The following is a 23,062-nucleotide window of genomic DNA, read 5'->3' on the forward strand; positions in this document are numbered from 1 at the left end:
AGGAAAAAGAACTGAATTTCTTTTTAGGCGCCTCACTTCAAATACATGGTTCCAAACACAGGTATAGAGCAGTGTGTGTTGACTCACTGCTCGGCGAAACAAACATAGAACAGCTAGATGGCAAGCAATCAAACTGAAGCCATGCGCACTTGATGTATACACACCGCACTAAGGGGTCCCCTGCCAAAGAACGACGAAATAGGGCAGCCATTGGCCAAAGCCAGGCAGCCGAGGGAATCGAACCCACATTTCTTGATTGCTAGCGTCGGCTTCCATCCTTTCCGTTTCGTTCAACAGGTGCCGCCCGCCTCGATCTGCGGATGTGTGTGTGTTTGTGGAAAATATAGGAAAGTTCGTATCCTGTCCTTCCGAATGAGGCCCTTGCCACTGCCTCGGCACGCCAAATCGCACCTACACTCTTAGAAATGAACTTCACCGCATAGCACGGTCCTAGCCAACCGTAATCTCGAATGATATCGTTATCTGCCCTGATTTGTTGAAAACGGCAGGCGTACGCCGTTTTTGTGACACTTATGCTGTTCATAATTGTTATCTGCTGTTGTTGTTGATATCGTTATCTGCCCTGATTTGTTGAAAACGGGTGGCGGAGCTTATTCTGTGCCGTGGCATAATGCACAAAATAGGCTCCGCCTCCCATTTTCAACAAATCATTTGCGAGGATGTTGTCATTCGGGATGATGGTTGGCTAGAAGCATGCTATGCGGTGAAGTTCATTTTTAAGCCGACAACGGCAAGCCCTATCGCCATCACCACCACCACCATCATTTTTAAGCACGGCAAGCCCTATCACCACCACCACCACCACCATCATTTTTAAGCGTTTAGGCAAGCATCTGCCGGAACCGGAAGCCCACGCACTCGTACTGCAGTCGTAAGGGTCGGCGTCGCGCAAAGTCAGCAGTGCGCAGTCCACAAAACGTTTGTCATTTGGTAAAGACGCGTTGTAGAGACGAGGGGCGTCGGATAAAGACGAATGAATAAACTTTTCAGGGCACATCGTGCAAAACGGGCAGGGAAAGTGCCCTATTTTGCAGATATATAATCAGATATCACTATCTCGAGTGAATATTTCATCCATCGAACGAGAGTACAATACGTTCCAGCCATCTGGCCGCATGTAAACTATGCAAATGCGTTCGAACTTATTTGGGTGTCACGTATTCTGCATGTACTCCAAACCGCGCGTAGGGATGCGCATATATAGTACTGCTTTCGCGTACAGATATTCGGCGCCTTTTACAGCCTGCGGACTATGGTATGCGGATTCTTTCTCCATTTTGAGAGAAAATTCGTGCGCCTTTCTTACTTTGAGAGAACCCATTGCAGCACATCTACATATCATGCCTTTGTGACATCGGTACACACAGGATAAGAAAGCAAAAAGAAAAAAAAAAGCAAGCAAGAAAGAAAGCCAATAATGACACCCGTCCCTACTGTTTTATCCCATCGAAATTAGCTTGTAATATATAGTCACGCAACTCAGTAAACGTTCCATATTTAAAGCGATAGATTAATACCCTACACTCTTAAAATGAACTTCACCACATAGCACGCTCCTAGCCAACCATAATCTCGAATGATATCGTTATCTGCCCTGATTTGTTGAAAACGGGAGGCGTGCACCTTTTTTGTGACAATTGTGCGGGACATAATTGTAACAGAAAAGGCGTATGCCTCCTGTTTTCAACAAATCAGGGGAGAGAACGATTTCATTCGAGACGATGGTTGGTTAGGAGGTGATGTTACTGCCATTACTTTTAATACATTAAGTTTTCCGTCTGGCTAGGGTATTAAATCACCGTGTACAGTATTGAAAACGAACTTCACGTTGCTCTAACCCCAACAAAGAATTCCCCACCTGTTCTCCTCGCTATTTACTCGGTGTTGCTTTTGTTGTCACGTGCTGCTCATGCTTATCACCCTGCGAAGTGCTTATCACCCTGCGAAGTACAGTCTTCGTTATGTTCTAACAATTCTGTCTTCGTTTCTGTGCTGCGTACATCCATGATGTACTGTCATGAGGGCTGCCGTTTTTTAAAATTCACGAAACGAGAAGTTTGAAACACCATTTTAGAACAGACCTATCCCTGTTTAAAAACAAATGACATCAGATGATACAACAGCGCCGCCAACTTGGTAGACTGGAACTACTGTAGCAAAAAATCAATAGGTCACAAGAAAGCCACGTTTAAATGTGGCATATTGTAATATTTTTTTTTTGCAATTCTTTACATATTACTAGTTGTATTGCCTTGTTCTGCTCTATTCTACCGGTAGCCCTATCTGTTCAGTAGCCCTTTCTAAAGATGGCTACCGGGCCCTTCCATCTCGTAGCCTGAAGGGCACGAGTTTCTCTCGTAGTGCACGTGGTGTCTCTATACAAAGGTAGCACAAAATGAGTCGTAATAACAAACCACATTCCAGTATTACAGCATTGACGTTCAGACGCTGCAACTCTTGGAACGAAGACTTCTTTTCTTTCCGCGGTGGACTGGGAACGCGAATGAAGACGCGAAAGCGACTAAAAACGTAACCTCATTTGTGTGTACCACTAGTACAAAGAAGTCACCCGTGACTTTCGTGAAGTAATAGACCACTCCCTGTTTGTAAACAAATGACGACGTCATAGTTTTCCACAGCGCCACCAATTTGGTAGAGTTGAACTACGCTCGAAGCTAGAGGCGAACAAAGTTGCGCCCGAAAGCCACGGTCTTGAGGGGATTACGGTGGTCCTGAAAAGGACGTGACCTTCGGTCCTACTTTTCTTTCAATAGGAGGAAGCGAACAGGTCTCCATTCGTGGAACCCAGCCATCCCCTTCCGATTTGTTTCGGTTTCAGTCTGTCTACCAACGTCATGATGACGTTTCTCGGGTAGAGGTCTATTACTTCACGAAAGTCACGGCATTGTGAAATGGCCGTGTTCTCCGGCCACGCTGTTTCGGTTTCACTATGTCTACCAACGTCATCATTACGTCACGGTGACGTTTCTTCGGTAGAGGTCTATTGATAAATATAAATCCCGGTTCGTCGGGCTCTTTGTTCAGCCCTCGAGCTCCAGCGGCGTACCCATCGACACATACAAGCAGTGCGTTCTCTATATTGTACAACGGGTTGAACAACGTGATACACAATGCGTTACGCACAGACCTTCGAGTGGGCAGAGTACCCGTTCTCTTTGCTACTTCACGCCCTCGCGTTTACCTCCAGTAACCAGGAGCAAAGAGAAGAAGAAAAAAAATTCTGCGCGAAGTGGCGCTTCGAATAACAATGCAATGTTCGACCGGAAAACCTTCATCAGGACGAAAGCAGGACCGAATTATTCAGTAGGCGCCAGATGCGGCGATATGTCCAGGCATCGGATCCTCGACCCCAGGCTTGAGTAATTGAACTCGGTTCTTTTTGGTTTGTTTGTTTGCCGGTAGGGTCACGAGTCAATCGTCGATCAGTAACTGCCTAAAGGTGCCGTTGTTGATAGGAAATCCCAAACATGGGTCTCTCGCGGGGGGTCTTGGGTTAAAGGTACCGTAAATGAAATGTAGAACGACAAACACAACACAAGCCTCACAACGCCACAACGGTTCGGGGCGACGTCTAGTGGCAAATACTCCCCAATTCGTCATGGAACAGTGACCCATGTTCCCGACAGACTTGCTGCTCCTGATGGCTACGTAGCCGACACGTAGCCAACTTCTTCTGGTTTAGACCCAGTGTTATGCGCATGCAATGTTTATTTTTGCCGCCATAGTTGACGAGCAATGCGCAGATGGTGGCAACTTCGACACAATAATACCCGATTCGTCACGCAACAGCGATCCATGTTCCCGACTGACTTGCTGCTCCTGGTGGCTACGTAGCCGACACGTAGCCAACTTCTTTTGGTTTAAACCCAGTGTTATGAGCATGCAATGTAGTTTTGTCCCCATAGTTGACGAGCAATGCGCAGTTGGTGACAACTTCGACACAATGATACCCGATTCGTCACGCAACAGTGATTTATGTTCCCGACTGACTTGCTGCTCCTGATGGCTGCGTAGCCGACATGTAGCCTACTACTTTTTGTTTAGACCAGGGAAGGGTAACGGTAATGGTAACGGAAACAGAAACGATATATTACCGAAATTGGAGATGGTAACGATAACGTAACGGAAACTCATACCACGGTCCTCCATTACCGGAAACGGAAACAAATTCACCGTCCGGTATTGAATTCGGGTAATGGCTATTCCTCTTGAGCGATGACATTTGAGTGACTTTTCATATTTTGTTTTTGCATTTTGATGACTCCATTTCGTGTAATGCTCTAAATACTACACGAGAGCATGGAAATAAAGCGCAATATTGGATCTCGAGGGTGCATCCGTCGCTTACCTCGTCCCAGTCCTCATAACTCCATGACATCAACACATGACTATACTCCACCATAGCAAGAGGGTGGCAGCCTACGATTCTTAGTTACTTATTTTGTACTTTTTTTTTTCATTTCACCGTGGTCATGGCAGTATTATTTACTACTCAGAGCGTCCGCTCATAAATGCGACATTGGATGAAGGTTAAGCCCATCTGGAGTTGCTGGACTCCGAGTGACTGAAGGCTGAAGACATGTTCCTACATTTTTTAAATATTGTTATCTTGCAAGATGTGCGCATCCCAACGACATAAAGTTACTTGCGTAGTGTGTACGCGTGACACCGAAGCAGCATTTGGGCAAAACAGGGTGCTGAGAGAGCCGGAAGGGCCGTCCTCCCGCGGCTCTGTAACCGTTCCATTACCGGAAACAATAACGGAAACGAAATTGAGAGGCCGGTATCAGAAACGGATAACGGAGCCGAAAATATAGCACTAACGGAAATGGAAACGATAACCAAAATACGTCCGTTATCCTTCCCTGGTTTAGACCCAGTGTTATGCGCATGCAATGTAGTTTTGTCGCCATAGTTGACGAGCAATGCGCACTTGGTGAGAACTTCGACACGATAATACCCGATTCGTCGCGCAACAGTGATCCATGTTCCCGACTGACTTAGTGCTCCTGATGGCTACGTAACAGACACGTAGCCAACTCGTTTCGTTTTGGACCCAGTGTTGTCCACATGCAATGTAGTTTGGCCGCCGCGGTGACAACTTCGACACAGTGCTGACCCTAAACAACTATGAGCGCAATTCCGACGGGAATTGTGACGTGAGAGCAGTGAGGGCTCGGGCTATCGCATAGACAAATCTTCCGAGATTGCATCGCAGCAACTGTACCCACGGTACGGTATACGCTATATACGGATGCCTTTCAGAGCTCTTGCATCGTCTTATAGGATGCGATAAGCCCGGCTCATTCCAATAAACACGTGGCGGCAGCACTCTTAGAAAAACGGTGGAGCAGTTACACCTTTCAGGAGGTAATAGTTGTCGCATACGTCGTGCCTAAAACGTTGCGAAGTTCTACACTCTAAGAAAGAAAGGAGTAACTTTACTTCTTTTCGGCACTAAATGCATTGCCACAAAAAATGGTCCCCTTCGGGAGTATGTGAATGTCACAGATTGGAGACTGCGTTTCACGCTCTGTTCTAAGGGTCTCAGGTACATAATTCGTGTGCATGCATGATAATACTTTGAATCAAACCTTCAACCGTGATATATCGAGTGATACATAATCTTGTGACATATATAGGGCATAATTTGCGAAAAAAGAAGCGCTTACTGTTTCTTACTCTGTGTGGGTGGAAAATCGCTAAGTTGGCAAAGTTATACAGCCTTGTGCCATCAAATTGACCAAAGCACCATATTTACGTAGACTGTTGCATTCGGAAGACCATCTTCGAAGTTCAGTGACAATTTGCAGTCCTGGGGAGTAAATATCGGGGTTAGAGGACTAAAGTGGGGAGTAATTGCAATCTAGGGGGTAGAAGCTGCAATTACTCCCTGCTTTACTCCTTTTTTTTTCTTTCTTAAAGTGTACCTGCTACCTGGTTGAAGCCGGTACAACAGATTAGCGCAAATCCCGAAACAAATTTTAGTTGCAGTCATCTTCGTTGTATACATAACGTGCTCAATGTCCACCGCACTGTCAATGCTGGGAAAGCAACACTCCCTGAATGTTCAATGCTTCTGTGACTGTAATAACAGCTCTTACACACATTTTGTGCTGCGCACCTGCAAAGAGGCGGTAACACACTCTTAAAAATGAACTTCACCGCATAGCACGCTCTTAGCCAACCATCATCTCGAATGATATCGTTATCTGCCCTGATTTGTTGGGAACGGGAGGCGTACGCCTTTTTTGTGACACTTATGCTGGTCATAATTGTCGCAGAAAAGGCGTACGCCTCCCGTTTTCGACAAATCAGGTCAGATAACGATATCATTCGAGATGATGGTTGGCTAAGAGTGTGTTATGAGGTGAAGTTCATTTTTAAGAGTGCAGGCAAGGTTAGCACCCTTTTACACTCACTTCACCGCATAGCACACTCCTAGCCACCCATCCTCTCGGATGACATCGTTCTCTCCTCTGATTTGCTGGTAACTGGAGGCGTACGCTATTTTTGTGACAATTATGAACTGAATAAGTGTCACAGAAAAGGCGTACGCCTCCCGTTCTCAACAAAACGAGAGAACGATGTCATTCGAGATGATGGTTGGCTAGGAACGCGCTATGCGGTGAAGTTCATTTTTAAGAGTGTAGGTGCTAACTATAGAAGTTACCACCTTTCCACACCATTTTTTTCTGAGAGGGAGCAATAAAGGATTCGTTCGTTGGATGTCCCTGAACAATGTTTGCTGCCTCCGACAGTCAATATCCATTGACTTACACAAATGGTATTCTTCCTCACGCACGAGACGCGCACCTGATTCTGCACGGTCGTCTGAAAGAGGGTATACGACCGTTATAACAAAATGCACCTCCACGACAAACGTGGAGTCGTGAACATAGAAGTAGTTGCGAGGATAGAAACCTTACTCGAACTTGGCATGCGCCATTGGCTTGAACAACGTCCGTATACGTTCACTGGCATTCGGAAGTCATATTCCCGCGACATAATCCCCGCACAGCCTCATACACGGAGCGCCGATCGGTCATTAATTTGCCTCTTGTCAGGATCACTTGATGAGAGCTACTTGAGTCTCCGTAACCTAGGAGACCAGGGTTTGGCATATTGATCACATCCCTCTACCTAAGATGTCCCCTGTGACCTGTACAGACCTTACGTTTATCCTGCAAGCCGAGTTTGCTGTGCTATATAGCCATACCTAACGCATCCGCGAGGTAACATATAATATACACAGTTTTAGTTCATCGGAGGCACGCAAAGAAACCGATGCGATCGATAAAGGAAGCTGTCCAGACTCGGGATCAACAATGTCAGATTGATGTCTGTCAAATCGAAGGACATATGCGCGATTGTCTTATCGTGCTTCCGGAACCGTTATCGTGAACACACTCCTTTATCTACTTCAACGTCTCTTTTACCGACAGATAATTCACTCTGCGGACAATCGAGTGACGCTTCACTGCACTCGTTCAACGCCCTGTCGCGCAGAAATGTACGCTCCCGGCCAACCATCATCCAGAATTACGTACTTCCCTCCCCTGATTTGTTGAAAACGGGACGCGTACGCCTTTTTGTGACACTCTGCACAAATCAGGAGTGATAACGATATCATTCCGCAATTGCAATGGCTCCGTCGGAACGTTGTGTGTCGAGGTTTTGCTTCCACAGTGCATGTGAAAAGTGGTCCTTCCTTGATCGGTTCCCATTATTGACCAATAGCATTTGACATGAGATAAGCTAATCACTTACTGCAAAGTGATTCAGTTGACTTAATGGCCGACATTTAAAACAAATGATTACGAAGTGGAATTGTCAAAACCTAAAGGAATGTAGACTGCTGTACATGAAAGCTTCATTGTTTTCATATTCACGGTTACAAACATCCAAGACGCAGTCATCATAGACTAGCCCACCTTTTTTTAAAGCATGGTGTAGACGAAAAATTTGTGCTAATTATATTAATATCGCACTTGAAGAAAGAGGTGATTCCGTAGAATGACCAGCCGGTCAGACGAAATGAAATATACCGAAGTCGTGACATGCACCTCCGTCCGCCAGATAGTCGAAGTCTTGGCTGTAAAACTGGGCCATATACTACCCGCGTAAGAAATATAAAGCTGGCCACGTCCATTAACGACGAGTGTGTACCGTTATCGGCCGTGTTTCGAAGCTCTCTTTCGGCGGACGCCAGGTCGTAAACGGTCTCCTCATTGCTGCACTCTTCTATAGGAAAGACACACGTCCATAACTTATCATGAGACCACCAAGGACTTCCTCCCTAAGGGTGGACACAATGTACAAACCGAGCCTAGAGATAAAACGACACGCGCGTGACTCCACCTATCCATTACGTTTATGGCGCTCTGGTGTTTGCCGTAAAGACGTTATACAGTTCACGGTTCGGCGACGTTATTGAAAATATTGTATTTCTCTCCCTTAATCCAGTGTGCAGTCAATCCTGTATGTGCGTGTTCTCTCTCTTGCGATTCTTCCGATTGTTTCGTTCAGTTCAAGTGCTTACCATCAGCTCCAGGACAGGACGCCTCAGCGCGGATTGCATGCAGCCAGAGTAGACAAGAGATTTCCGTACGTTTAGGCGTGCCAATATTCGGATGTATTCGGATCAAACTTTGACCCGAATGAAATCGAATTCGAATTTCGAATGAAATCGATGTTTCTTCCACACTGAACAGTTCCGGGGCTGCACCGTACGCCCCGAAACACCAGAAGAGATGGCGTATAAAACAAAGCGAGCGCAGCTTCGTACAAAGTTCCGTGTGCAGATATCACGTATGTATGCGACATATCCGTATACATACGCTTTACGAGTGTTCCGTTCTGTTACATATAGCTATTCGCTCCGATTACATAACTATTCACGCAGTTCTACGTATGTCATACACACTCCACATTTGAAACTTTGCAAGCAGCTAGAAATAAAACTTCCGAATGCTTGTCCTTTTCAAAGCACTCTCTAAATAATTTCGCTTAAAATTTTCTTTGAAATAACGATCCCACATCATAACTTGCAGGGCATGTCTTAATGGCTTATTCGTCCTTTTCATTGTCCGCGCATATTAACCAGGCACGACTGTAATTATTTTTCGCATTCCTTCATACGCCCGCTCCCTTCGATTTGCCAGAAAGCACTGCGGTCAGAGGGGCTCCAGGCAAGTGGTACTTCGCATAACGATGCCGCGATTACGCAACGGCGTTGACGCAACGGTCTGTGTTCCGTCATAGTGGAATAATCCTTTCCACGAACACCTAGCGACCTTGATTGCTCTCCGTAACGAGTACCACCGGTGAAGAGGGTCATGGGATCGACACAGATGTCCAGACCATTCCGCGATACAAACTGCGGTTGCAAACTCGTAAAGCGCCTCCAGGAAATGTGCCTCCAAGTATGTCTTAGGCTGGTGGATTTCGGTGATGTCTGTTGCATAATGACGACAGATTTTTTGGTGTCGGCCTTAGAAACGGTTGTTGCGGAGCTCAGAAGATGAGAGAGAAAGGGAGAAAAAAATCGTACTTTGTTGATCATTCACGAAATGAAGATATCTCAAACGTGAATTCTTGAACACTACAGAAAAATATACCTAAAATAAACGCACCCAAAAAGATTTCCTCCGCGTTGAGTCTTATCTACCCCTCCTTCACGATATATTATGCCAACTCTGGTTTCCGACGTTGCATCGCTAAGCTATGTGCAAGGTGTAACATTGTCGCGTAACAGGTATATAGCGCATAAAATGGTCGTAACGTAATCCACCAGCCGATCGTGGTTGGAGAAACAACAATCTGGTGAATGAAAACATACGTGCCACCGGCCCATCGATCGCACACAACGGAATGAATACTCAGGATGAAGTCCGCGAAAACACGGAGTGCGTGCCCGACCCCTATTTGTTTGATCAGATGAGAATGTGTCCACAGACAGAACCTTATCATCGTGCCGTGCGACTGTGAGTTTCGTATCAATGAATTGGGCCTCCTGCTTGTGTATGTGCAGGGGCGCTGCGAAACGTATTAACGGTAAATCGGCTTTCTACTGCAATGAAGCTGCTCAGTAATGATCTGTTGTGGATAGAGACCAGCACAGGCACCTGTTGAAGTAGTTTTTTTTTTTTCATTTTTTTTTTCAGCTTCGATAGTATGTTTGGCGGCACTGGTGGTGATTGTAAAGCACATTTCACATAGCGAAAGGAACGCACGGGTGGCGTTACATCTGTCGCTGCCAAGAGACAATGTGGGGGCGTGACAGGAAATAAGCTAGTCTCGCCATGACTCACATGTTACCGCAGCTATGTCCCCCTCTAATTGCTTCGTCAAGGTACCCGCTGCACCGCCTCGGTGTGTACACAAACAGAACGACATCAACTCATAGGGTATGCCCTGAGGCTAGATCTGGTCCATACACATTTCGACAACTGACCATCCGAAGAAAACATGATCATATAGCACATACTTTGTACACACATGTACTTTGTGCAACACATTGTGTTATAATGTACCAGCCTGCAACACTATGCCGTGGGTATAATGAGCAGTATCCGCTTCATTCTTCCCCATGCTCGCCCGCTTGCCAGTCGGACTCAAGAGTCGCAAGCTTTCAAATACTGTCGTAACTTTGAACACTCAACTGAAGCAAGCTCAGCTTACCGCATATTGATCACTATCCGCAGTTGAATCAACAAGCGAGCTTTGTTTCTTCCTGGAGTATCACATACGAGCAACCACAGCCAGACAGTCGGGGACACAACAGCGACGAAACACTCAACAGTGGCACACAAGAAACCTGCTACACAGCGGTGATGATCCGCAGCACAGAAGCAGGTAATTTAAGCGGACATTTGACAGTACTAGGTTCCTTGAAACACGATATTTCGCTGTCAGTTCAACGCTTCCAACGTGGCTGCACAAAGTGCGATCTCCTTCTCCGACACAAACTGAAGTTGGGGAAGAAGGAGCATCGTTGCCGGCGCTGTCCTGCAGGGGCGCTGCTGCCGATCGGCGCTCTCCCCTCGCCCTCTGTGTCGTGCTTCCGGTGCGAAATTAGAAGTCGAACTGGCGGCCGCCATATTGTAGGAGGGCAAGTGCTCTTTCCGTGAGGCATGTATTTCGGTGGGAGATGGTCTCGGTAGCTTAGTCGCGCAGATTCGAAGGCCAGAAACGTTTAGTTTTCTACGGCATTATCGCGAAATTGAACAACCCTACTTGTCAGAGATGACAATAAATGGCGGAGAAGCACTCGGAGCAGTTCCCGGGTGGTGTCATTGCGTTTTCATTACAGCAGCTAGATGAACTGATCACTTTTTTGCCGGAGTAGTTTAATTGAAAAACGTGATTTCATTCCAATATCAGATTAATTAATAAAAGGGATTGATTTTTTTTTTGCCGGGGTGGTTTAATTGAAAAACGTGATTTCTTTCCAATGTCAGATTAATTTTTTAGATTAAGGTAAGTGAAATCGCATCGAAACGCCCACATGGCCATATCGTAGATGGGCAGCGATACGGCGCTTTACCTTATGGTATCGATTTGGAGTTCGTGTAGAATCTATGAGCTTCGACGTGCACGACGTCGTCGAACGCAGCGTGACTACACAGTTGCCATCTATTTATATCGGCGAAACTCTTCATCAAGAGACCTAACCCAGTGGCTACAGAAAAAAGAAAAAAAAAAGAGAGAGAGAAATTGGGTTTGTTTTTTGTGACTAAATGAGCGCTTTCATCAATAGATAAATGAGTACTGCAATAAATCATTCTGCTTTGTTCACATCCATTAGTCCCTTTCGGATCGAAATGAGTGGCAGGGTGTGGACTTCATTTCCTGCTTTTCATCTCAGACTCTAAAAACCGAACTTCACCGCATAGCGCGCTCTGCGCCAATCATTGCTACGATTGATAGTGTTATCGATTCTGATTTGAAGAGAGAGAGAGAGGTGAGGTGTAGACGTTTTTGTGGCATTTTGGCTGATAATTGAAAAAAAAAAAAAAAGACTTACGCCCCCCCCCCTCTCCCTCTCTCTTCGAATCAGGACCAATAACCCTATCGTTCATATTACCTTTAAAACACAAGTTCACCACATAGCACGCTGAGGGTCAACAGTTGCCTAGAATGATAGTGTTTTCACACCTGATTCGTGGAAAGCACGGTGCGTACGCCTTTTTGTAACAGTTATAATAACTGCGTAAGTGTCACAAAAAGGCGTACGCCTCCAGTTTCAACAAATCAGGTAAGAGAACAATGTCATTCTGGGTGACGGTTGGCTAGGGGCGCCCTACGCGGTCACGTTCTGTTTTTCCTAACGTGTAATACACACTGCACTCTAAGTGAACTTCACCGCATCGCATGCTCTGTGCCAACCATTGCCGCGAATGATAGGGTTATCGCTTCTGATTCGAAGAGAGAGAGAGAGAAAGGAGCGTACGCCTTTTTGTGTCAATTTGGATACATGATAAATTGATAATTGACACAAAAAGGCGTACCCTCCCTCTCTCCTCGAGTCAGAAGCGATAACCCTATCACTCGTGGCAATGGTTGGTGCAGAGCGTGCTATGCGGTGAAGTTTTTTTTAGAGTGTACCATAACCATTTTTTAAACTTCTGCTTTTAGACTGTAGTCGTACGTAATCTATGCACACCAATGAAAAACACCATGAATTAAACTGATATCACATCTTGTGACGTGAACAGGGGCACAATTCTTCAAGAACCATTGTTTCTTATACTCTGTAGGCACGAAATTGGTTAGATATATTGCGTTCTTCTACTAAATTCAATCCGAGCACATGTTTACGTGTACACTCTTAGAAATGAACTTCACCGCATAGCACGCTCCTAGCCAACCATCATCTCGAATGATATCGTTATCAGCCCTGATTTGTTGAAAACGGGAAGCGCACGCCTATTTTGTGACACTTATGCTGTTCATAATTGTCACAAAAAAGGCGTACGCCTCCCGTTTTCAACAAATCAGGGCAGACGACGATATCATTCGAGATGATGGTTGGCTAGGACCGTGCTATGCGGTGAAGTTCATTTTTAAGAGTGTATACTGTTGCATTCAAGGTAGCATTTGCGAAGTCTATGAACTATTTGCAGTTCTGAGGGCTGTTTGCAGTTCTGCAATAAATTTCAGTGTTGGGGGACTGAAATGGGGGCTAACAGCAATGTATATATATGTATACACACTTGAGCAAAGGTATATAGTTGGCTAGACAGCGTGTTACGCCTCGAAGTTCTAGTTTTAAGAGTGTGAAGGATTAGGAAGCATAATTACTCCCAATTCACTCCTCTTTCCTTTCCATTGGAGTGTACGATACGAGCAAAGCAGAGAGTACCCCATCTTCCTCCCCGAAAGGCACTTGGCGCGGTGGGCGTTGACGCAAAAATGACGTCACTGAGCGCCTATTTACGGAACAATTTTCGGTTCGATGAGCGCGGCTATTTTGGTGCAAATGTTCTTGCTCGCCCCCCTTTCTCGCTGCGCCTATAGATTTTGCGAGGCAGGTGTTGGCAGTCATAGGTGACGAATCGAAGGGATTTCGATGGACCACTCTCTGTACCCGTACATGCCATGACGTCATTGGCAGTAGAGATAGTGATCTCGAAGGAAGAACGGCGTTGAGTCGACCTTCACGGCCCACTTCTTTTGGTGGGGAGTAGAACATTTTCAGGTTCGTACGTACGTCGTTTTGCGACACCTTATGTCATTGGTCACAAAATGGCGTACACGCCGCCCCTTGCCAGTTGCCGCCTATCGGGAGCGATTCTCTGCGATGGTTGGCCTTCCGCGGATTGAAAATGAAGAGCAGCAGGCACTGCGATGCTTGGTAAATTTTCTAAACTTAGAATCCTAAGAAAGAATAGACCTCTACCCGAGAAACGTCGTCATCGACGTTGGTAGACAGACTGAAGCCGAAACATTTCAGAAGGTGAGGGCTGGGTTCCATGAATGGGCACTTGTTGGCTGCCTCCTACTGAAAGAATAGTAGGACCGAAGGTCGCGTCCTTTTCAGGGACCGTGCCTTTCGGATGCGACCTTGTTCGCCCCTAGCTTCGAGCGTAGTTCAACTCTACCAAACTGGTGGCGCTGTTGAACACTATGACGTCATTTGTTTACAAACAGGTAGAGGTCTATTTTAAGAAGAATTCAAGAATTCTAGGCTCTCTACTTAGATGAAAGGTGAAAGCTGAAAGATGAAAGCTTTCTATGTGATTGTCCCATCTGCGTTGTTCCGGCCTCAGAACATCAGTTCTCTCATGTTTCTACTTAGAATTTTCTAACCTTATCTCTGTAATCCACTGACGCCCTACTGACGCAGCTTTATGCACCTGCACTAATAAATCTGGCCTCGTTGTATAATGAATTTATAGACTGTATGATGGGAGTGTTATATAGGATGCCGCTAAGATGTAAACGTGACAAACGTCCAGATGTATTAATGTTAGGTTGCGAGAACATGCAGCAGGTAGGGATTGTAATTCCGCACTGCAGTTCACCTGAGGGAATGCGAAACTTGTGAGGCCTTATTTAATGATACAATTATTTTACATCGGGGGAAAAAGAGTCGGTATTTCGTTATACAATGAGGCCAGATTTATCAGTGAAGCTGGAGAAAGCTGTGTCAGTGGGGCGTCAATGAATTACACAGATAAGGTTAGAGAATTCTTAACAGGATCGTGATAAACGGAGTAGTGTCGTGCCTTCCGGATGGGTCACATGACCGTCACGTCATCCCTGAACATAAAAAGCATTTCACAGCAATAAATGTCACTTGGTCGTAGTTCAGTGTTGTGTTCGTGTTCCCTGGCACTGGTGGGTTTTAAAGTTTTTACCAAATATCTTGGACCCCCAATTAGCGCACGCCATCTCATTTAATTTCACTGTGATGCCTCGTTGCTGAGCTGACCGCTGATTTAAAGGGACCAGTTTCAGGAGTCAGTGGGGGAAGCACTAGAACCTCTCCGGGAAACCAACTCGCTTATAATCAAATTCGCGAAAGCCAAACCCCCAGAAAGTCAAGGATCGACTGTAGTGCGAGTACTCAACACTGTGCTGGGTACCCTGAGCCCACAGGTACTGGGTACCTAGCATCATGTTAGCCAACCCGAGGCGGTAGCTCTGTGAAAACCCCCGAAGCCCCCGAAGCCCCCGAAGCACTGAGCAGAGTACCCAGAGTTGCGATGAAGGGCAGTCCAGTTCGCATGCTAGAACTGCCGCTCACCTTGGCCCGAATGAGCTAGAAGGTAGAAATTCAATTGTATGCTTCTCTATCAGTGCACGTAATTCTTGTAAACTTTATTCATTCTAATATTTGTCATGCCTCGTTAATCTGTGCTATATCACGTATCTCGCTTTTTATTACGAATTTATCTGAAATCTCAACGTGTACCCTAACAAATAAAGAACACTAGACAGGGAAGAGCAGGCAAAATGACAAAACAGCCACAAATTCAGTACAAACAGTTAGATAAACGTAAAAAACAATGCTTAGCACCGATGTGAACCTGCATTGAAAGTTTCACAGTGAAGACGGCTATTGAAACGATGAAAATGGGCACCGCGGATACCGAAACTCACGAGGCTCTGACATCATAGACCTCACCACCGCCAGCGAGGCAGCGCACGAGAAGTCACGTGCTTGCGGCTACCAATGGGAATGGACTCAACTGTGAGGTCTGTGACGTCTGCGATTTGCACGGGAGTGCGTTCCAGGGCTTGTATCTCGCTAAGTGCGACACGTAGATGAATAATTCTGTTTTTCCTCGGTATTCTGGCGAACAATACAATGCATTCATGATGTAATGAACCACATCCACGAAAGTGTCTCAAACGCTTTTATGGCATCAAAAGATAGAGCACTTGGCTTTAGGGTTCATTGGACTGCCTACTGGACAGCTGAAGGTCTCCGCAAATCGTCGCGAGTGTCGGAGTGGAGCGTTGCATATATCTTCGGATTTGTTCCCCCCACATTCTGGGTAACACGAGCTGATGAAAAACAGCATGGACTCACTGTACTGAGGAAGATGCGCGAGGTTCGCGTCCGCGACACCAGAGGCAGATCTGAACGCTTCCCAGAGCGCATTCAGCGGCATCCACCTGTACAGTCCTTCCGAGCCGATTACATGGTCTTGCATGGTGCTCAGGAAGCAGTCTGTCTCGACAGTGAACGTGATTGAAGTGTTGCTGTCTTTCTGCCAGTTAGTCACCCAGAGAAGGTGGGCCAGTGCCTTGGCAATCTGCATGCCCAATCCTCCAAACTTGATGCCAGATGGTGTTTCGAAGTCGTAAAACGGCACCGTCAGAGAGTACGGTGCAAGCATGAAATCTTTGCGTACGTCAAACATTTCGTAAGTGCGTCCTCTTTCAATCGTATCACACTTCATCGCAGTGATGTAATTTTCATCGGAGTTTCGAAGCCCCTGTATGGCTTTTTGATAGTTCTGAAGAAAGTTTTTGCTCATGTCCTCATACCTGTAGTACGCGTCGTCAAGGCGTGAGTTGAAAGCGTTATTAAGGTAACGCAGAGGCTTTTCTGTTGCACCCAACCCATTAATCAGCGTGCTGTTAGCTTTGAGCCAGTGAGCTTGAGAAATGCGATGAATGAAATATAAATGCACGTTCTTGATTATGTGCGTGATGTCTTGCACGACATGTGCCTTGACTAGCTCTTGAAAATACATGTGGTAAATGGCAACTCCCATGTACTTCTGCGTCATGCAGACGCAGAAACGTCGTTTCGTTTCCTCAGCATTTACTCCGGTATCCTTTAAGTAGTTGTCAATCAAGTCGTTACTGGCGTAAAATACGACATGCTGTACCAAGTTCCAACCTAGAAAGAGATGCATGTCCTTCTCACCGACTTGTTCGATCAGGTTGAACACATCTTCAAAATACGCGTAGTTTCGAATGGCGATCTTGATGTCTCCTCTGCTGGAAGTGTTGGCATCAAGCTGGAGCGCTTGTTGCCACTTTTTGTTGGACGCGGCCAGTGTTGTCAGATTGTCTAAAGTCGTCCATACAATCTCGTCTGCAGCGTCGACAATATAAGCCGTATATAGAGACTTGAGAACTTTCTCCTCGAGGACGCTCATTTCTTCGTAGGTGATTGTCTGATTCAGATTCTGGTTAAACCTTTCGCGCAGCATTTCGAAGTAGGAAACGTAGCTCCCTTTTTTCAAGGCGCCCACTCTGTGGTTTACCAAGGCTCCGAATGACGCAGCACAGCTGATTTCGTACCAGAGGTTTTCCTCTCTGCGGTTCTTTCTAAAGTCAAGCAGCGTCGGCCATTCCCAGTCCATGCTGAGAACGAACATTGCGCTCAGTGTATCTGGATCTTGCGAATAGTGCGGCCACAGAATTCCAATGCGTCTCAGCACTTTCTTTAGCTCCTGGAGGCCATCGAAGCCTCGTGATATGGCCCTGCAAGACTGGAAGAATCGTGCTGCCTTCTGCACTGCTGTCTGGCCTTCTCTAGGGGTGAAAATGTTGCTCAGCTGACGGTCCAGCGCACCGAAGAAGGTGTCCCTTATACTCCGCATGAATGGGTCTCTGTGGGAAGTGGTCCAGCGGCTGCAGACGAACTGATAAAAGTTTTGGCACGGGTCGACAGAAGAGTTTAGGGCTTCGCGGTAGATGGTGGCGAAGTACGTGCAAGAAGAGCTGGTGCAAGCGTTAGTCTCCACTTTCATGCTTCCAACGAGTGGAGAAATAGTTCTGTAGACGGCGAGGACGATGACACAGACCAAGAGAATGCCGACGATTGGAAGAGCTATGCGTCCGACGGATCGTTTCCTTGGAGACATAGGTGGATGGGCAGGAGTACCCAGCACGGCAGACGGGGAAGGCTGTGGGGGAAACAATTTTATTGAAGCGCATTAAAAAAAGACTTCGCAAGGACTCGAAAAAAAAAAAAAATAGGTGAGCATCATACCGAGCACGAACCATCCCCCGATACTGGATACAACATTCGCATTCATTTTCCACGAGTAATTAATTCGTAAATGATGACAATAGCAAACCGAAACCGAAATGCGAAGAGCAGAAACCAGAGCTCCATATACCGTGACGTCACCCAGCGTTGTCGTCTGCTTCGCTTCGCAACCTGCATCCTCACTTGCCGGATGATGTCAGCAGTGTGCTGCTTCCAGTGCCCTCTCACTTCACAGACAGAGGCAAAGCTCTCGCTTCGTAATAAATTCGTTTGAATAACGGTTTGAATTCGTTTAGGAACGAGATATTTCGTACACATGTTCCTGACATCCCAAAGGTTACGGGTATACCACAACCTTTGTGGTGATTTTGTTGCGGAGTCGCACTTTAAAAGGCGAACAAAACGGCGTTCGCGGGCGCATTCACTCTAAAAACAGAACTTCACCGCATAGCACGCTGTGCACCAATCATTGCCACGGATGATATAGGGTTACCGCTTCTGATTTAGAGAGAGAGGGGGGTACGTACGCCTTTTTGTGTCAATTTTCATACACCCAAATTGACACAAAAAGGCGTACGCGTGCTGTGCGGTAAGGTTCTGCTTTTAGAGTATACTAAGGTACAGGTACCTACCAACAAGGGATATCTGTCGATCTAAAGGCCCAACCGCATGAGGCGTTTTTTCAGCGGTGGGCCGTCGCGATTGTCGAGCGGCAAGCCACAGCGGCTGCGAACAATAGTTCCCTACATACTCATAGATGGCGCCAATATGGCGCCGGCTGCAGAGCTGTATATACAGAGAGTTTGGCAATCTTTTGATATTTTGCCGCTTGACCTGCGGAGCCTGTTTTGACGGAGTCGCTGTTGCACCGCCCAAAAATCCTGAATGCGATATCTGCTTATCAGTCAGCAGGTAGGCGCCATTTTCATGCAGTCCACCGGCTGGTCGACGGGCAGTTTTATGGCGCTCTATGTAATCTACCGGCTTATGACCCACAGGTGCCTGTGATATGGTGGCTTTGTTACCAAACTGAAATTTTCAAGGACGAAGGGTTCTCGAAGGACGCGATACGCACGTGTCGTCCCCCTTGTATCGTGAACAACGCTTTGCATCAACATGGCGTCGCCGACCGGTTGACACGGCGAGGGAGGTTGTTCAGCCGTGACGTCACATGACGTTCAAGTTAGGCTCCTCCTAATTGCCAAGCTCTCTCTATAAACGGCTCTGGCCGGCTGTACTTGTGAAAAAAGTCAATTTAGTGTGAGCGTCCAACGTGCAAAACACAGAGAAGTGTGCAACAGATTGATGGAGATGTCAACTGGAATGCTGCGTTCGCCTCGTGTATTTCGGTGTCTTGTGAATATAGCGCGGAACCGGCATTCACGACAAATTACTTCGTCAGTGTACATTGCTGCAGTATCTTGTTCGTTACAATATGTTATCGCTCAAAAGCACCCGTATTTGAGACTTTTTCGCTTGCAATAAAAGTGTATAAAGTCATGTGGAGGTTCCTTTCTTAGGAGAGTACGAAAATGTTCGCATGAGACGCCGTCCTCCTGCCGTTGTGGAAACGCTGCATGCGGTTAGCTTTCGGCGTTTCTCGACAGCGTCGCTTGCCGCTGAGAAAAGCTCGGCGTTCTGCCGCTCGAAAAACGTTTCGTGCGGTTGGGCCTCTACACTCTTAAAACGGTCACTTCTAGTGCAGGTAAAAAATGTATATGCGTTTTTAGCTTTGCCTCTAAAAGCGAAAGCAAAGATATGAGCTGCTTATGCGCCATTAAAATTGAATCCTCCTCATCATCTAAAAGCAAAATGTACACTCTTGAAACGGCCACTTCTCACATCTGGAAACGGATAACTCGATCCTACTGTAGAGGTTACATAACGGGTAACGAGCTTAGACGAAGCTCTCTGGTGGCCAGAAATTACAGGCTTAGAGAAATTACAGTTACAGGCTGACAGTTACAGATGTTACAGGCAGCGTCATGATCACCCGCAGGAGTTACACGATCACAATGCGCTCGATGTAACCCGTAAACAAATTGTGCCTCGTAAACAGGTAACGCTTATGACGGTTCTTTATGCACTGTGTCAGCGGAATGCGTTCAGGTTTCTGCCGCGAGACGAAGTAGTCACACCCCATTCTCTGCACAAAGATTATCGCGTAGACAGTGCAGAGAAAGAGCAGGTTTCTGAATTAATTTCAGTATATTTTCGGTATATACAGGGTGCCCCAGAAAACGTGTCATTGGATTTTAATAATAACAATAAAAAAAACTACGCTACATAGAATCATGCGGTCAACGGCATTTGTTCTTACTACGTTTTTGCCACCTCCTTATGTGCATCTCATGTAACCTAAGTTTAATTCTGTACATTTTTTCCGAAGTCAACTCGGAAATTTGCCAAGTAAAGGTCACTTTTTGCCCCACCAACTTCAAGAGCGTGCCAAATTTACTCAAATTCATGATAATTGACAGCGGTATTCAGGATGCATCCTATCGGGAAAAATAGCCAAAATACAAATGGCGTTAACCGCGTGATTCTAGGTTGCGTAGTTTTCTTTATTAGAATTCCATGACAAGTTTTCTGGGACACCCTGTATACTTTCGAACTTGACAACCGACCGCATCTCGGTATTACGCGACGTTGTGCGATGCCGTGTCACTGCTCGATTACGCTAACAATACAATACAAAGATAAAAGCAACGCGAAAGTCCTATTAACTGTGATTACACTGAGGGAAGGTAAGACGGATAGGAACACTTTATTACAATTAACATGAAGAAGGCTTTCGTGCAGAGCCTTGTTCATGTTAATTGTAATAAAGTGTTCCTACCCGTTTTACCTTCCCTGGATACGCTAATTAGATGTTATCCGGTACCTTTTACTTTTAGAGATAAAAACGCATATACATTAGAAGTTAATTAGATTAGAAGTTTTAAGAGTGTAGTACCGGTTCAGCTTATAAGAGCACGTTAAAGTGTAGCAGAGAGGAACGTTAACTTGTTTCCACGCGAACATTCGCTCCCGAAAAAAAAAAAAAAAAAAGACAGGAGGATGTGGTCTATGAAAAATGGTTTATCTAAACCTCGTTCCTGCTTGAACCGGTCTAGTGGTTGCATTCAAAGCCCTGCTAAAGATTTCTGGGCGCTGCCTTAGACCTTTAAACGTTCTGCCGTGAAGGTTAGCTGGTTTAGGAAGGTTTAGGTTCAGCTTTAGCAAAAAAACGTAGAAAAGGTGTGCCACTAACGCACATGTCGGTCGTCTTACCCCGACTAGGCGCCTTGTAGTTGATGGTCCCATATGTATCATGTCGAGGAGCTCAGTAGTCCAATTTACTGGGTATAGCTCGACGATGCGTGGCAGTCCAGCTAGTAATCGAATTGATAGAATAGTTCGTCTTCTTCTTCTTCCCCATGTAGAATGGCTTCTTCCTCTTGATGCATGTAGTATGGCAAACTAGCCTATATGTTTATCTTTTTTCTAATGCTTACTAGATTTAGAGTTTTGCCCTTTTTGTTATCCATGTTGCCACAGCGAAGATGCCATAATTAAATGTTTATAATTCCTGCGGTGACTCTGAAGCCTTACACTCTTAAAAATGAACTTCACCGCATAGCACGCTCCTAGCCAACCATCATCTCGAATGATACCGTTATCTGCCCCGATTTGTTGAAAACGGGAGGCGTACGCCTTTTTTGTGACACTTATGCTCTTCATAATTGTCACAGAAAAGGCGTACGCCTCCCGTTTTCAACAAATCGGGGCAGATAACGGTATCATTCGAGATGATGGTTGGCTAGGAGCGTGCTAAGCGGTGAAGTTCATTTTTAAGAGTGTAATATGTGACTTTGTGCAGACTTCCACTATGGTACCTCCACTCAGCACCAGCGGCATGGCCGAGTGGGCTAACGCGTCCGCTAGTTGGTGGTAGCCAAGGTCGTGCTGAAGACTGGGAGGTGGTGGGTTCGAATCCTACCGCCGGCTGTGCTGTCTGAGGTTTTCCCTGTGGTTTACGAAGACTTTCCAGACGAATGTCGCCACAGTTCCCTCTGAAGTCGGCCCAGGACGCATACAAGCCCCCGTCCCCCACTCCTTCCTGCTTTCCTCTGTCCACGTCTGTACGCCGCTCATAGCCACGGTTGCTTCGCGGCGCTAACACGCACCCTGCGTCCCCTAGTGAGTGGATCAGAATACAACTTCTCACACAGGCAGTGGGAGGAGCTGTGCGTGAAACTGTTTGTGAGCTTGTGTGTTTTTGCAGAACACAAAGTTAGCCGATATTCTGTGACTTTGGTCGTGCCGTGATTTTCTGCCGTGCAACGCTTCTCCAAAGCGGAGCTTCTCCGCTCTCCTGGATAGCTTCTCCAAAAGAGCAAGTCTCCATTTGATTTTCTTCGGCATTTGAGATACAAAATACACAAGATAACAGAACGCAACTCTTTATTTGTTAGAAAGTCTGCAATGACTTATGTCTTTAACACGAAGAGCTCAGTTAAGGGAGATCTGTTAAGGCTTCGAATTGATGGTCCTTGTCGTACTTTCTCTATGTACGTATCTTCGTAAAACATGCAAACACAAATGTAAACAAGTATTTACGAGGTGGTATCAAAAAGTTCCCAGACTAGTTCAGCAGCGCGAACAGTGTGGGTGATACCGGGATGCCTGTGCAGTGGTTAATGTCAGTGCCCTTAATGAGTTATTATGCCGAATGTCGTCGTGCTGTGAACTTGGGTAGATGTGCTTCGCACCAGAACAGAGAGCTAACACTCACGGGCGCACTGTGTCAAACCGTGTTAGCAGGCCCTACCTGACCTATAGCTTTCATGTCGAGAGAGTTGGGGGACGAGACAGGGTTACGTCCCAGAGAGACAACAATCTTCGGAGTGGAAAAGCTCCAAATCTCCAACATCGAAGAAGGTGGTGGTGGATGGTGGTGCTGGTGAAAGGGCTCGCGGCTCGCCGTTGTCGGCAACGTCACGACTAACGCCTTGGGGGAATGTGCGTCCTGGGCCGGCTTCTAAGGGAACTGTGCCGAAGAAGGTGAGGCAGGTC

At 46.2% G+C, this 23,062-nt stretch overlaps 2 protein-coding genes across 2 annotated transcripts in view; both read right to left on the reverse strand.

Annotated features, from left to right (window-relative positions):
* The window catches only part of LOC135368510 (phosphatidylcholine:ceramide cholinephosphotransferase 2-like), a 52,465-nt gene extending 41,445 nt beyond the window's left edge, over positions 1–11,020 (reverse strand). Inside the window, exon 1 of the mRNA XM_064601855.1 lies at positions 10,726–11,020. The gene's annotated coding sequence lies outside the window, so the exon portion shown is untranslated. The remainder of the gene's footprint in view (positions 1–10,725) is intronic.
* A 4,871-nt stretch (positions 11,021–15,891) lies between these two features.
* Positions 15,892–21,456, reverse strand: LOC135367843 (neprilysin-1-like). Its single transcript, XM_064600955.1, has 2 exons — positions 21,278–21,456; positions 15,892–17,918 (listed from the first exon to the last, which is right to left on the reverse strand). The coding sequence occupies exons 1-2, from the start codon at positions 21,317–21,319 to the stop codon at positions 15,918–15,920; spliced, it is 2,043 nt and encodes a 680-aa protein (XP_064457025.1). The 5' UTR covers positions 21,320–21,456; the 3' UTR covers positions 15,892–15,917.
* Positions 21,457–23,062: the final 1,606 nt, after the last annotated feature.

This window comes from Ornithodoros turicata, chromosome 9 (genome assembly GCF_037126465.1).
Source record: "Ornithodoros turicata isolate Travis chromosome 9, ASM3712646v1, whole genome shotgun sequence".
In the NCBI taxonomy this organism is placed as follows: domain Eukaryota; kingdom Metazoa; phylum Arthropoda; class Arachnida; order Ixodida; family Argasidae; genus Ornithodoros; species Ornithodoros turicata.

Coding starts and splice junctions, on each gene's coding strand:
- LOC135367843 (XM_064600955.1), bottom strand. CDS start 21,319: ATGATACATATGGGACCATCAACTACAAGGCGCCTAGTCGGG. Junction 17,919..21,277: donor CTACAAGGCGCCTAGTCGGG/GTAAGACGACCG, acceptor TTTCCCCCACAG/CCTTCCCCGTCTGCCGTGCT.